A 12,760-nucleotide genomic window follows, 5' to 3' on the forward strand; every position below is an offset into this window, starting at 1 on the left:
CAAGAAATAATTGACAGAATATTAAAAGACCATAGAGTCCTTGTAGGTGATGTCTTTTAGCAGATACCCATTTAGCTGCTGTCATCCACAAAGTACATGCATTTTCCCACCTGATCCATTATGGATTGGAGAGACGTTCTGGGCAGGCAGTTCCCCCCTTCTGTATAGTTCTTGTCAGACCAGTTATAGAATGCTGCACCTGTTCTGTAATCTATTCAAATATCACCTAGTACTGTTGGAGAAAGTATAAGGATTCATAAGTGAAAGACTTCAAGGCTTGTTGCATAGCCAGAGATTATAGCAACACCTCTGTATGTTATTGCCATTCGTTTTATGCTTTTATAGCTAAACAAATGTGGTCATATATGTATTTAGAACTGTAAATATTGGATTTGACACTTTATCATAGTTTAGCTAAACATCTGTTTGGGTGACTGTTTAGGTAACCTGAGGAAGCTTATGTGAAAGTGCTTCTTTGTCAGTTTTATTTGCTGAAGTCTATTCTGTGAATAAAGTACTTACAGTGTGCCCGGTATATCTTTTTCTCTGCTTGTTTTATTGATGCCAGGACTGATTGATTTGGATTATTGCAGACTTCTTGTAGCACATTAGATAATGGCTGCTTTGTTAGGCATTGCTATAGGTTGAATTAGAGTGGGGTGTGGATTATAATGTTATTAACTACTGTAAGGACTCTTCCAGAAGTTTTCTTTGTGCTGTCTTTTTTTTTTAATAAGGCACCTGGAATTCTACATTCTTTGTCAAGGATTTCTGCTTTTAGCAAAACTTCAGTTATGGGTGAGACATTTATTATTATTTATATTATTTATTGACATTTGTTAACCGGGAAAGTCCACTGGGCCAATCGACCCATTTCAGTGGAAGCCCAGAGAGAAAAGCTCCATACAATCACAAAAACTTTTACATAACGTCAACTTAACTTTGAAAGTCAAGAAAGTTTTTACGTAATACAAACTTGAAGTAGATATAGAAGACAAATACATATTATAGAGATATACAGTACAAGAAAATAATCCCAGTGTGTTAAAGTTTTAGTAATTCTGTTTGTATATTCGCATAGGTATGAATACTGTTTAATCAGTTCTATTTATCTGTACATAACAGATGAATCCCATTTGCAGATGATTTATCTAAGAAAGAGTTTTCAAATAGCAGCATGTCAGAGACAGACTACGAATACAAAACAGCAGCAACTCAGGAACAGATGGATGGTAGAAAATGGAACTGCTCGTACACCAGGACAGTTAGCTCCAAAATTTTTAATGAAACAACACAACAGTGACAGGTTAAGCGCTTTCGACTGACTCCCAGTCTTCTTCAGAACAATACAATGAAAGAGCTTATGACATTTATATGATAGCAGCAGTATAATAATTGAATAATTAGGAAATAATTAAAGAAAAAGACCGCCAAAAATTTTTTAAAGACACATGGACATTGTCAGCAAAAAATCCTATACCAATATATATAAAAACACAGATGTTAAAATGAACAATATAAATACTAATATTAAATTGTAATCATCCCTAATATCTAAATGTACATTGCCCATACAATTACTTCTGAACATGATAAAATATATGTTACAAATATATGTTAATGTCTTGTATCAGAACTATTTAAAAAAATGTATTTAAAAACTATGTAAAAATTATGAAAATATATAATAAATGTATCTATAAAAATAATAATACTAGACTGAGAGTTAAATGGCACTAATAGTTATTCCAAAGCTAGAAAAGGTTTAATGCTAATAAAATCATTGAGGCCAGGAGGTCTCGTAGCGTCTGTTAGGATCTGCCATTTACTCTCACATAAAGACAATCTCATTTTCCAGTCACCTCCAAATGGTGCTATCTCCACCTGGTCAATAATAGAGAATAGGAAATTGTGGTCATTTCCCTTCTCCAATATGTGCCTGTATAATGCATTTTTAGAATCCTGTTTTCCTATTTTATATATGTGTTCATAAATGCGTCGGTTTAACTGTCTCTCTGTTTTGCCTATGTAATGCGCGTTGCATTTGGTACATGCCAGGTAAACAACCTGCTTCGATCTACAATTTCCTTTCCTGCTGGTAATAGTGGTGTGGCATATGTCATCCAATTTGATGGTACTATTCAAATTGATGAATTGACATTGTTTACAATTGCCACACCTCACTGTGCCTTTTCCATTTTCATGTGTTAACTTGTTGTTTTCCCCTCTTTCCAGAAGCTTTTTCATATTAGGTGCAGTCCTGTAAACAAGTCTGGGTTTGGCCCCCAGTGTCTCTTCCATACCCATAACCATGAGTGTCCTCCAATATCTTTCTAAGATGTCTTTTATGATGTACGTATTGGGTGTATACATAAGTATGCATACCCTACCTGATGATTCCATATATCCCCCCTCCTGCTTGCCAGATGTATAAGAGCCTAATAGGGGTTTGTAAACATTACCCCATCCATTCTGTACATATCTAATCGTCTCATTGACCATTTGTTCTGGGTATGCTCTACTCAAGAACATTTCTTTAATGATGTTCAATTCCTTATCCAAAATCTGTTTATTGGATGACATTCTTGCTGCGCGAATAGTTTGCCCTTTAATCACATTTTTGAATACGTAAGGAGGATGGTTGCTACTATAATGGACATAATCATTAGAAAAAGTGGGCTTCCTATATATGCTTGAAGTAAACCCCTGAGTGTCGTGACTTAATATGTATGCATACTTATGTATACACCCAATACGTGCATCATAAAAGACATCTTAGAAAGATATTGGAGGACACTCATGGTTATGGGTATGGAAGAGACACTGGGGGCCAAACCCAGACTTGTTTACAGGACTGCACCTAATATGAAAAAGCTTCTGGAAAGAGGGGAAAACAACAAGTTAACACATGAAAATGGAAAAGGCACAGTGAGGTGTGGCAATTGTAAACAATGTCAATTCATCAATTTGAATAGTACCATCAAATTGGATGACATATGCCACACCACTATTACCAGCAGGAAAGGAAATTGTAGATCGAAGCAGGTTGTTTACCTGGCGATATGTACCAAATGCAACGCGCATTACATAGGCAAAACAGAGAGACAGTTAAACCGACGCATTTATGAACACATATATAAAATAGGAAAACAGGATTCTAAAATGCATTATACAGGCACATATTGGAGAAGGAAATGACCACAATTTCCTATTCTCTATTATTGACCAGGTGGAGATAGCACCATTTGGAGGTGACTGGAAAATGAGATTGTCTTTATGTGAGAGTAAATGGCAGATTCTAACAGATGCCACGAGACCTCCTGGCCTCAATGATTTTATTAGCATTAAACCTTTTCTAGCTTTGGAATAACTATTAGTGCCATTTAACTCTCAGTCTAGTATTATTATTTTTATAGATACATTTATTATATATTTTCATAATTTTTACATAGTTTTAAATACATTTTTTAAATAGTTCTGATACAAGACATTAACATATATTTGTAACATATATTTTATCATGTTCAGAAGTAATTGTATGGGCAATGTACATTTAGATATTAGGGATGATTACAATTTAATATTAGTATTTATATTGTTCATTTTAACATCTGTGTTTTTATATATATTGGTATAGGATTTTTTGCTGACAATGTCCATGTGTCTTTAAAAAATTTTTGGCGGTCTTTTTCTTTAATTATTTCCTAATTCAATTATTATACTGCTGCTATCATATAAATGTCATAAGCTCTTTCATTGTGTTGTTCTGAAGAAGACTGGGAGTCAGTCGAAAGCGCTTAACCTGTCACTGTTGTGTTGTTTCATTAAAAATTTTGGAGCTAACTGTCCTGGTGTACGAGCAGTTCCATTTTCTACCATGTCAGAGACAGAGATTCCATACATATTCATCATGCCATAGTTATACATTATAGACATGAATAAAATATTATGTTAGGTAGTTCTGGAAGCAGATATTTGTAGATACTTTAGATGAGATTGTAGCTCCTTTCCAACAGTGCAGTTCATATTATTGTGATGTAGTCAGGGTTGTCAAATTCAAACTAATAAAAACTATTATTAAACAAAGGAGTACAACATCACATAGAATCATGAAGCTTGTGTACAGGATAGTCTTGTAAACATCGTTAAATTTAAAATAAATTGCATGTCTTAAATATTTTTGATGTTTTTCATTATCTGGCAGTAAGCACAGTATATTAAAGGTAGAGATGTTAAGAAACTGCTTTCTTTAATCCGGGGTATTAAAGGTAGAGATGTTAAACTGCTTTCTTTAATCCAGGGTATTAAAGGTAGAGATGTTAAACTGCTTTCTTTAATCCGGGGTATTAAAAGTAGAGATGTTAACAAACTGCTTTCTTTAATCCAGGGTATTAAAGGTAGAGATGTTAAACTGCTTTCTTTAACCCAGGGTATTAAAGGTAGAGATGTTAAACTGCTTTCTTTAATCTAGGGTATTAAAGGTAGAGATGTTAAACTGCTTTCTTTAATCCGGGGTATTAAAGGTAGAGATGTTAAACTGCTTTCTTTAATCCAGGGTATTAAAGGTAGAGATGTTAAACTGCTTTCTTTAATCCAGGGTATTAAAGGTAGAGATGTTAAACTGCTTTCTTTAATCCAGGGTATTAAAGGTAGAGATGTTAAACTCCTTTCTTTAATCCGGGTTTTGATTCTCATCTTCCATTTGCCTGTTGTGTGATTATGAGCAAGTCACTTAACCAGACTATGCTTTGCTGTATATTGGAAAATTGGGCTATGCTTTTCAATGGTCACCCAAACTCCATGCCTAGCAACTACCTGTGAACCAGTTCATGAGAATTTAAATATATATATATATATATATATATATATATATATATATATATATATATATATACAGCTGTATTAGTTTTTATTCAGTCAAGAGGGTTGAGGTAAATGTTTTGATTAATTATGACTGAGTAGAGAATTATTGCATTATGTGAAATGACAGCCCTGTTATATATAATGGCAAAGTAAGTAACTTGTTGGCTTTAAAATAATGTGGCATTAGTATTTCTACAGTGTATTAACATAATTAAACTCTAAATGTCTGTATCAGTGTACGAGCCTAAAAGGGATCCTTCAAAATGTTTCAGTGCTAATTTAAGCCATAAAATATGTGCTTTATCTCGTAATAGATTGAAATTTATTATTCATAATTTGTTGTTGAAGGTTGTATTTAAAAGACTGTTGTAGGTTAATTACAGTTTGTTTTAAAAATGTATGGAATTTTCTTTCTTTTTTTTTTTCACAACAGATTGAAGTACTGGAACCCTCAGCTGCTGGGCTTGTAAATTTTAAGAAAGAGTATAAAACATTTGCTTCAGCACTTGATACAACAAGACACGAATTGCCAATCAAAAATTTTTACATTAAAGGAGACAAACAAGTGTTCCTTGGTATGTCAGTAATTTTGTTTTATTTATTTATAGGTGGAGGCATTAATGATTTTTTCTAAAATGAAGCAGTCTTTGCAAAAAAAAGAAAACACATAGATTTTGTTTTTCTATTTCCTTGAAAAACTCTTGTGTTCTTTTTATTTTCTCCTTGCTGACTACTTAAAACAGCACATGGTTGGTTTTGTATTGGGAAAATTATTGAGAAATATTCAGTCACTTTTAACCAAGTGTCTAATATTTCCCTCATGAACAGAATTTTTAATAGTGAAATGTTATTATCCCTACTAGCCCGTTCTACATTTTTCTCACTTCCTGATGCTGAAACTTATCTGCAGTTTACATTTTGTATCTCTGTTGCTCCTCACACCCATCTACATATACTCAACTTACTCTGAGATAACCCGTTTGCTAAAGATTTTGCTCAAAAAGCATTCTTAATCTGTGAGCCTGCTTGCTTTTATAAACTCCCCATAATTGTTTTCTTTTTTTAGTTCACCTCGATGCAAGCTGTTAAAACCCAAGTAAACATTACTTTGCAGATCTTTTGTAAATATCCCTGCTAATAATGCATGTCAAATTTTAAGTTTCAAATTAAATAATCATTCATATTCTTTAAATATTTCATGAAATTCAATCAGTTTAGATGTTATTTTGTCTTATAATTATTTTGAGTTTTGGTTCCCATTTTTAAGGAAACAAATAGAGCGAGTATGGGTGCCGCTAGGACCAATCTTTTTATTGTTATCTGGGAAGGTGAGTTTACTTACAAATCTGACATCATGAAATGTATTACTTTATACAAATACTTTATTGCTGTTTATATTGTGGACGGGAACTGAGTATGATTTCTTGAATCTTTTGGAATATTTAGAGAATGTGAATGATTATTAGTTAATAAGAGGTAGTAGACTCACCCATTAAACAGTTCTGTTGATGAGAAAAGTATTAGAGAGTTAGTAAAAAAATAATTAGAGATATTTCAAGAATTTTCCTCATACAACTGGTAAAATAGGAGACCTTCCAGTTTTTGTAAAAAAAAAAAAAAAAAAAAAAAGAGGTAAAAATCCAAGATATTTGTCAAATGACTTTGGGCTAGTTGTCAAAAATGCCCATTAATAAGTCATATGTTATATATAAATGCTCTGCTTATAATTATTGCAGATATATTCATGAAATTGGCATATTTTTGTTAAAGGTAAAAGAATTCTCATTCTGTGTATTTTTTAGTTACAAATTGAGGTTGTGGTGTATGCAGTGGTGTTTATCAATTTCAAATCAATGTATGTATTATTTCATTTCGATCCCTGATTTATGCAGTTTTATCAGTTCATCTGAATAGCTGTTTAAAGCTTCTTCCATTTTTTCCAGTCTTTTATTTGAGTTGATGTACTACTTCATTGTTCATCAACCCTGAGCATATTTGATTTATTTTTGCTTCTAAATTACTGGAAAACATTTCTTGTACCCAAGCTCTGGAGCCTGAACTGCTTTTTAATGAACAGTTGCAGGATTCTTCCCAGTCATTGTTTTCTCTTCACCTTTTCTAGGTTTTTCTTTCAGGCTAAGTTTCTTCTTTGCTAGCATTCATGCAGTGTACTTACTAGCCAGTAAATTCATTTTGATAAAACTAACAGAATTACTAGCTCGTATCTCTGTTTCTTTTTTCATGCTGGGAGAGCTGAAGTTAAGCTGTTGATCAGTGTGCAGCTATCTTGTAATTCCCCTTAGTTAATAAAATATTGGGTTGGAAACTGAAAATTGCTGAATTACCTAGGCATAGGAAGTCGCATTTTTTTTCAAATTATGGACTAACTTTTATGATAGACCATGGGAACATTTTAATGTGAATCTTAAAAAATATCTGTGAATGGTAACCTAGATTTAGTAGAGATGTTGAGTTCCCTGATTTTTTATGGAGACTTTTGTTATGCAAATTACTAGTGAAACACCAGATGAAATATAAAATACAATCCCAGAGACAATATATTTTGTGTTTAGAAGAAGAATCTATTGATTACACTTTGCTTTTCTGTCACAGGTTTCAAATATAGTGAGATGTGTTAAGTTATCCATAATAACTGAATACAGTGTTTGGTCATTGTGATTGCAAGTGAAAATGCATGAGAGATAAATGTGATAGGAATTTAGTTAGGGCTACCTCAGTGTTATGGAAAATGAGACATGGTGAATTACTGTATAATAAATTGTATTATTGTTCATTGCTTGTAGAAAAATTGAGAAACTGATTTTGTATAGGGGTTGTGAAAATGTATTTGGCGATTCTCACTAGTATTTTTGTTTTTCTGTTTGTGTGATTTATATTTTTGTGTAAGTATTGTCATCATTAATATGTATATATCTGACTATCTTTGGTGCTTCCAAATAAAATAGCCCTACTTTTCTCGATAAGTGATGTGGGATCTTTTACATCCATCTGAGCTATCACCAGCTCAGGCAGATGGGGCCTCAGTTTAAGGTGTCATCCAAAGGATGGCGCACTGAGAAGTGTAGCACCACTTTTATGCTGCACTGCAGTGTCAGTATTAGAAAAATAAGTCCAGTTTGCCTGGTGTCGGAATAGAACCCTCAGCCTTTTGACCAAAGGAGGTTGTGCTCCCTGTTGAGCTACTAAGACTCATTTTAAGGATACTGTTTGCTAATGTGATCTTGATTTTGTTCTTGAAAAATTGTCTCATTCTTCCTTTGAACTAGCATCAATAGCATATCTCACATATTTGTTTGGAAAATGTTCTTGGTGGCTGTCACTACAGCAAAGGGGAATATCTGGAATGCATGTTCCAATGTTACATTGCTCAGGTATCTGTTTGAAAGCATGGTTTAATATTAAATTTTGTAACAATAAGATAATTCCAGGAAATCAAGAGCTCAGTCTGCTAGATCTAGAGATACATCTTCACTCAACGTTAATAATTTATCAGTGCATGAGATCTCTTTTGTTGCTTCATTCAATTAATTTCATGTCTAAGTAAGACTACTCGGTGAATGTGATCTCAAGTCCGAGGCCTTCTTTTGGGACCACTATGCTCCATGGTTTTCTGCCATGATTTCACCCAGGTTGTATAGCTGGGGACTCTGTCCTTCTGTTGTAGTGGATGCACTGGATTATGTAATACTCAAAAGTTGTGGACTTGACATAACAATAGATATTTATGATCCATGTCCATCTACTTTCTTTCTCCTTTTTGAAATGCAGTTCTCTCCATACTGACCTAGTTGACAGCATGCATGACCTGTAGCATACAGCATTTTATAGTAACTTTGCTAAAGTATCTAGGTGTTCTGTTTGCTCTACCTTAGTGCTTAGGCAATTCGCCTTCAAGCTTGATGCAGAAAAGAAAGGAAAATGAAGTGCATTGTGAGTGTGATGGGAATAGCATGAGCTTTGGAGATTTCCTGAGATGCTGAATTGTACCCACCTGCAGTGACTAGTCCCTCATTTGAAGTGGACAGACATGGATCATTAAAATCTATCATTATGATAACTGCATTAGTTTCATTTAAACCTCCTGGAATAATTGGCCATGTAGGAGGTCTCATCAGACTGGAAAGGCTTGGCCGGTACTCCAGATTCATTTGAGTTCCCAAGAAAATTAAGGCCACAAGCCAGTACTCCTTCGGAGTGGCATAAACCAGTTCATTCAAAAGAATTCTTTTACATGGTGCAGCATGCCCTTCCTCATCTGTCTGAAAGAAATGGTATGTACTGTTTGAACCTCCAGGGTGCCTGGTTTCACAACAAGATGACAAAAGGGACCAGGAGGTTTTTACTCTTCCACATAGCAGCCAGCCAATGTTTGTTCCAGATACCACCATATGAGCTTACCACAGCCCTAAGGGTGTCTGTCAGGTGCATGTCTATGGTAGCATTGAACCAAAGGCTGCAAGGTATCTGTTATTGTAGCAAGCTAGAGGCAGGAATGTGCCAAGGTATTTCCATACTTGCTAAATGGCTTCTAGCAGCATTGATGATGGTATAATCTTGGTCAAGGAGTTTCTCTTAAATCTCTTTTGGTCTTTTAGAATACCATTGAGCACCCTGCCATCAGAGATGGTGCCTGTGCAAATTCATAAGTTGCCTTCTAGGCACTCTATCTTGCATTGCTTTATCTCCTGAAAAGATTGTGCTGATGTAAAGTACTGTGAAACAAATTATCCATGTCCAAACAGCTCCTGATTGTCTGCATTTCATTGTCTTAAGTTTAGTTGCCACCACGATTTACATAGTTCCAATACCAGATATTATATAGGAGCACAGCACTTTAAGGGTACAGGAGGTGTCAATTTACAGATTCCATATCTCTGCCATTGATGGTATCCAAAACCTGAAAGATGTAGTTGGGTTGCTGGTGGCACACAGCCAGTCCTACTCACTGTGACCCCTTTCTAGCACCCACCTTGATGGGGACCGTCACCACAGATGCCTCTGCCGTAGCATGGTAAAGGGACATTATGAAGAATAAATAGTCCGAGGTGTATGGTCACAAAGACTATGTAGACATCAGTGTACTAGAAATTGGGGCAGTCCTCCTCCACACTCTGCAGGCATTTTAGGACTCCCTTTTCCTTTGTGCTACTGCCATCCATACTGACAACATTGCTGAGATTTGGTAGCTAAAAATGCAGATAGGAGCTCACTCCCACCCCTCTCCTAGGAGGATGTGCCCATATGAGAATGGGTTATGACTATAAATTGCTTTCTGATAGCAATCCACATTCCAGTAAAAGAGAGATCTGATGTTGTCTTTTTCATTCTTCCTCAATGTATGGGTTACGGATCTGACTACGAATCTAACTCTGCGCGTACCACAGACATACGGATCCAACTCTCGAGCTCCTCCTTTTAGCATTAATGCCCCATTCAGCCTACAATATGTCAGTTCTTGTTTGCCACTATTTTGCATGGATGCATATCCCCACTCAGGAGCTTCTTTTCAATTAATACAAAGTTTTGTGAGTAGCATTTATTCTGAAAACTTTCTGTTCTTGAGATTTTCAGGTGTTGTCTAAATTAGGTCTTGCTACAGTTTTTTTCTACCTTTTAGTAGTCTCCTTGCATACAGTTATTGGTACCAGTCTTACCTTTTTGCCCCTTTTTTCCTATTATTTTTATGGTACTCTTCCTACCATTGCTGGTAGTTAACTAGCCTTAAAATAAATAAAAAAAAAAGAAGGTTGTTGCCTTTTCTTTCCTTTTTTGTTATTAGTTATGGCCGAGAAACCAACTGGCTTTAAAAAAATGTACTTCCTGTGGACACAAAATTCTGATTCCCACAGGGAGTGTTTATTGCCTAGGAGAGGCACACCTGAATATTGATGGGCTCTATTTGTGTCGCATTTAAACCTAGAGTAATTTTGGACAGAAAAAAATCAATTAGAAATTAGTCCTTAAAGGATTGCTGCCTCCATCTTCATTTTCTTTGTCAGGGGCTCACACCCCCATTAAACATCCCAAACCTTCTTCAGAGTTTTGAAAGAGATCCCCTACCCGATCTCTGACCATGACTTCCACTACAGCTTCATCAGAGCCTCCTCAGAAGACCCGAAGAACTTCAGATCTGACTTTATCGGATCCTAAAAGTAAACCATCGGATCCCACTGTCATATTGGTAAAATCTCCAAAGCAGCAATGAGATCCAGAAACCTTGGTTCCGATCATTACTTAGTCGAAGTGTCCTTGAACTCACTCACCCATGTTCACAGTTGACCTGGTAACTCCTCAACTCCTTTGCCCATTTCTACAAACAACACAAAGGAGAGAATCAAGACCACAGTCCTCAACCTTGTCCATTAGATCCTCCAGAAGTCTTTCCAAGGCCAATCTGGATAGGATGATGAGAAAATTACTCGGAGCTCAGATTCAGATGGTGGTTATTCTATTTGCATATGCATCTCCCATTGGATCTGTGAGCCTTCTTTCCACTTCCCATGAAGTGATTTCTCCTTTTCTGATCCATCTTATGGCTTAGGAGCCCTCAGATCTGAGAGCCATGAGAGTGTTGTGTTGGATCCGAAGATGGCTAGATTTTCAACTTAGACATTCTTCCTGATTGGTTCCAGTCCTGTCCCCTTGGATTAGTATGAGTCTCAGATCTGAAGTATCAGTGTTGGATATGGGGGACCAGGGTCTACTCTGATGTTGTCAGAGACATCTTTGCCCCTCAAAGTTTCAGTGCTAAATAGCTTTGGTCTGACTCCCTCCTTAAAGCACTGACCTGGGCAGGGTTGAGGCTTGGCTGTTTTGGAGTTTTTGGCCCTGGTGCAACCTGCCATAGCTTCTCCCAGGCCATCTGCTTAAAAGGTAGTGGAGAGGACTTTCTCTGGTCAGAGAGAAGTGGTCGCTTTCTCTTCCTTGGATCTTACATCACTTCCTCCAGTGGGTCCAGGCTCTGATCCCATCAGACCTACTCCACAGAGATAGCTGATACCAGCTAGCATCCAGGGAATTTCCCTAAAGGAACTTCCCTCTCTTTGGATACCTCCCTAGAGCATCCCACCAAGGAGGTTCCCTGAAAGAGAACATGCAAAAGGAGGCACATAGATTCCCCAGTGGAATCTCTCATGGAGGATGCTAACTTTGAGGAAGGAGAAGGGTCCCCAGATGACGTCTCATTTGGAGATATCCCAGAGTTTCTTAAGCAAAAGGGTGGATGGTCTTCAGATACTCCCTCCCCAGAAGAGTCAGTCTTTCTGGAAGCTTTTGGTTCCGAGCCATCTATGTCTTGGGTGACTCTGGCTGATGAGCTTATCGACCTAGTCTCATGCCAGGCATGAAAGGAACTGGACTCTGTTGAACCAGTTCCCAAATGCCCAGATAAAATTTTGCCACCATCAAAGGACAGACCCCTTTGAAGCAAAGGAGTCACTGTTCAAAGGAACATAGGAAGTTACTAGGCTAATGGCCCTAGGGCCCCTACAAGCCTAGCCAAGTTAGCCTTGTTTCCACAATCAGCACCTATTGCCCCTGTCCAAGACAGACACAGGTGAATCTCCCAGGGTGAATTTACGGTTACCCATCCAATCGTTAAGATTGCGTTTGAAGAGGGATAATGAGATGCTCTGTTTGACTTGAAGTGGGAGTCTGTTCTAAAGGTGTGGTAACCTCTGAAACAAACCTGTCCCTTTTGCAGGTTCTATTAATATCAGAAACCAGGTTAAAGATTTTAGAGTGAGTAACCCATGTATCATTTGACTTTTGCAGATATGCAGCATTTCCAATAAAGCAGGGTCAAAGATTGCTCTGTACACAAGGCAGAGATCACCTCTGAGTAATCTGTATGAAGCAGATAAAGTGACAGTGATTT

The 12,760-nt window shown here is 36.5% G+C and overlaps 1 protein-coding gene across 1 annotated transcript in view; it reads left to right on the forward strand.

The window, feature by feature from the left end:
• HAUS8 (HAUS augmin like complex subunit 8) overlaps positions 1 to 12,760 on the forward strand; it is a 792,482-nt gene that overhangs the window by 599,844 nt on the left and 179,878 nt on the right. The window contains exon 10 of the mRNA XM_044054770.1: positions 5,297 to 5,438. Coding sequence (XP_043910705.1) covers positions 5,297 to 5,438 — 142 coding nt within the window. The remainder of the gene's footprint in view (positions 1 to 5,296; positions 5,439 to 12,760) is intronic.

This window comes from Protopterus annectens, chromosome 13.part0 (genome assembly GCF_019279795.1).
Source record: "Protopterus annectens isolate FY-2018-M chromosome 13.part0, PAN1.0, whole genome shotgun sequence".
Taxonomy (NCBI): Eukaryota; Metazoa; Chordata; order Ceratodontiformes; family Protopteridae; genus Protopterus; species Protopterus annectens.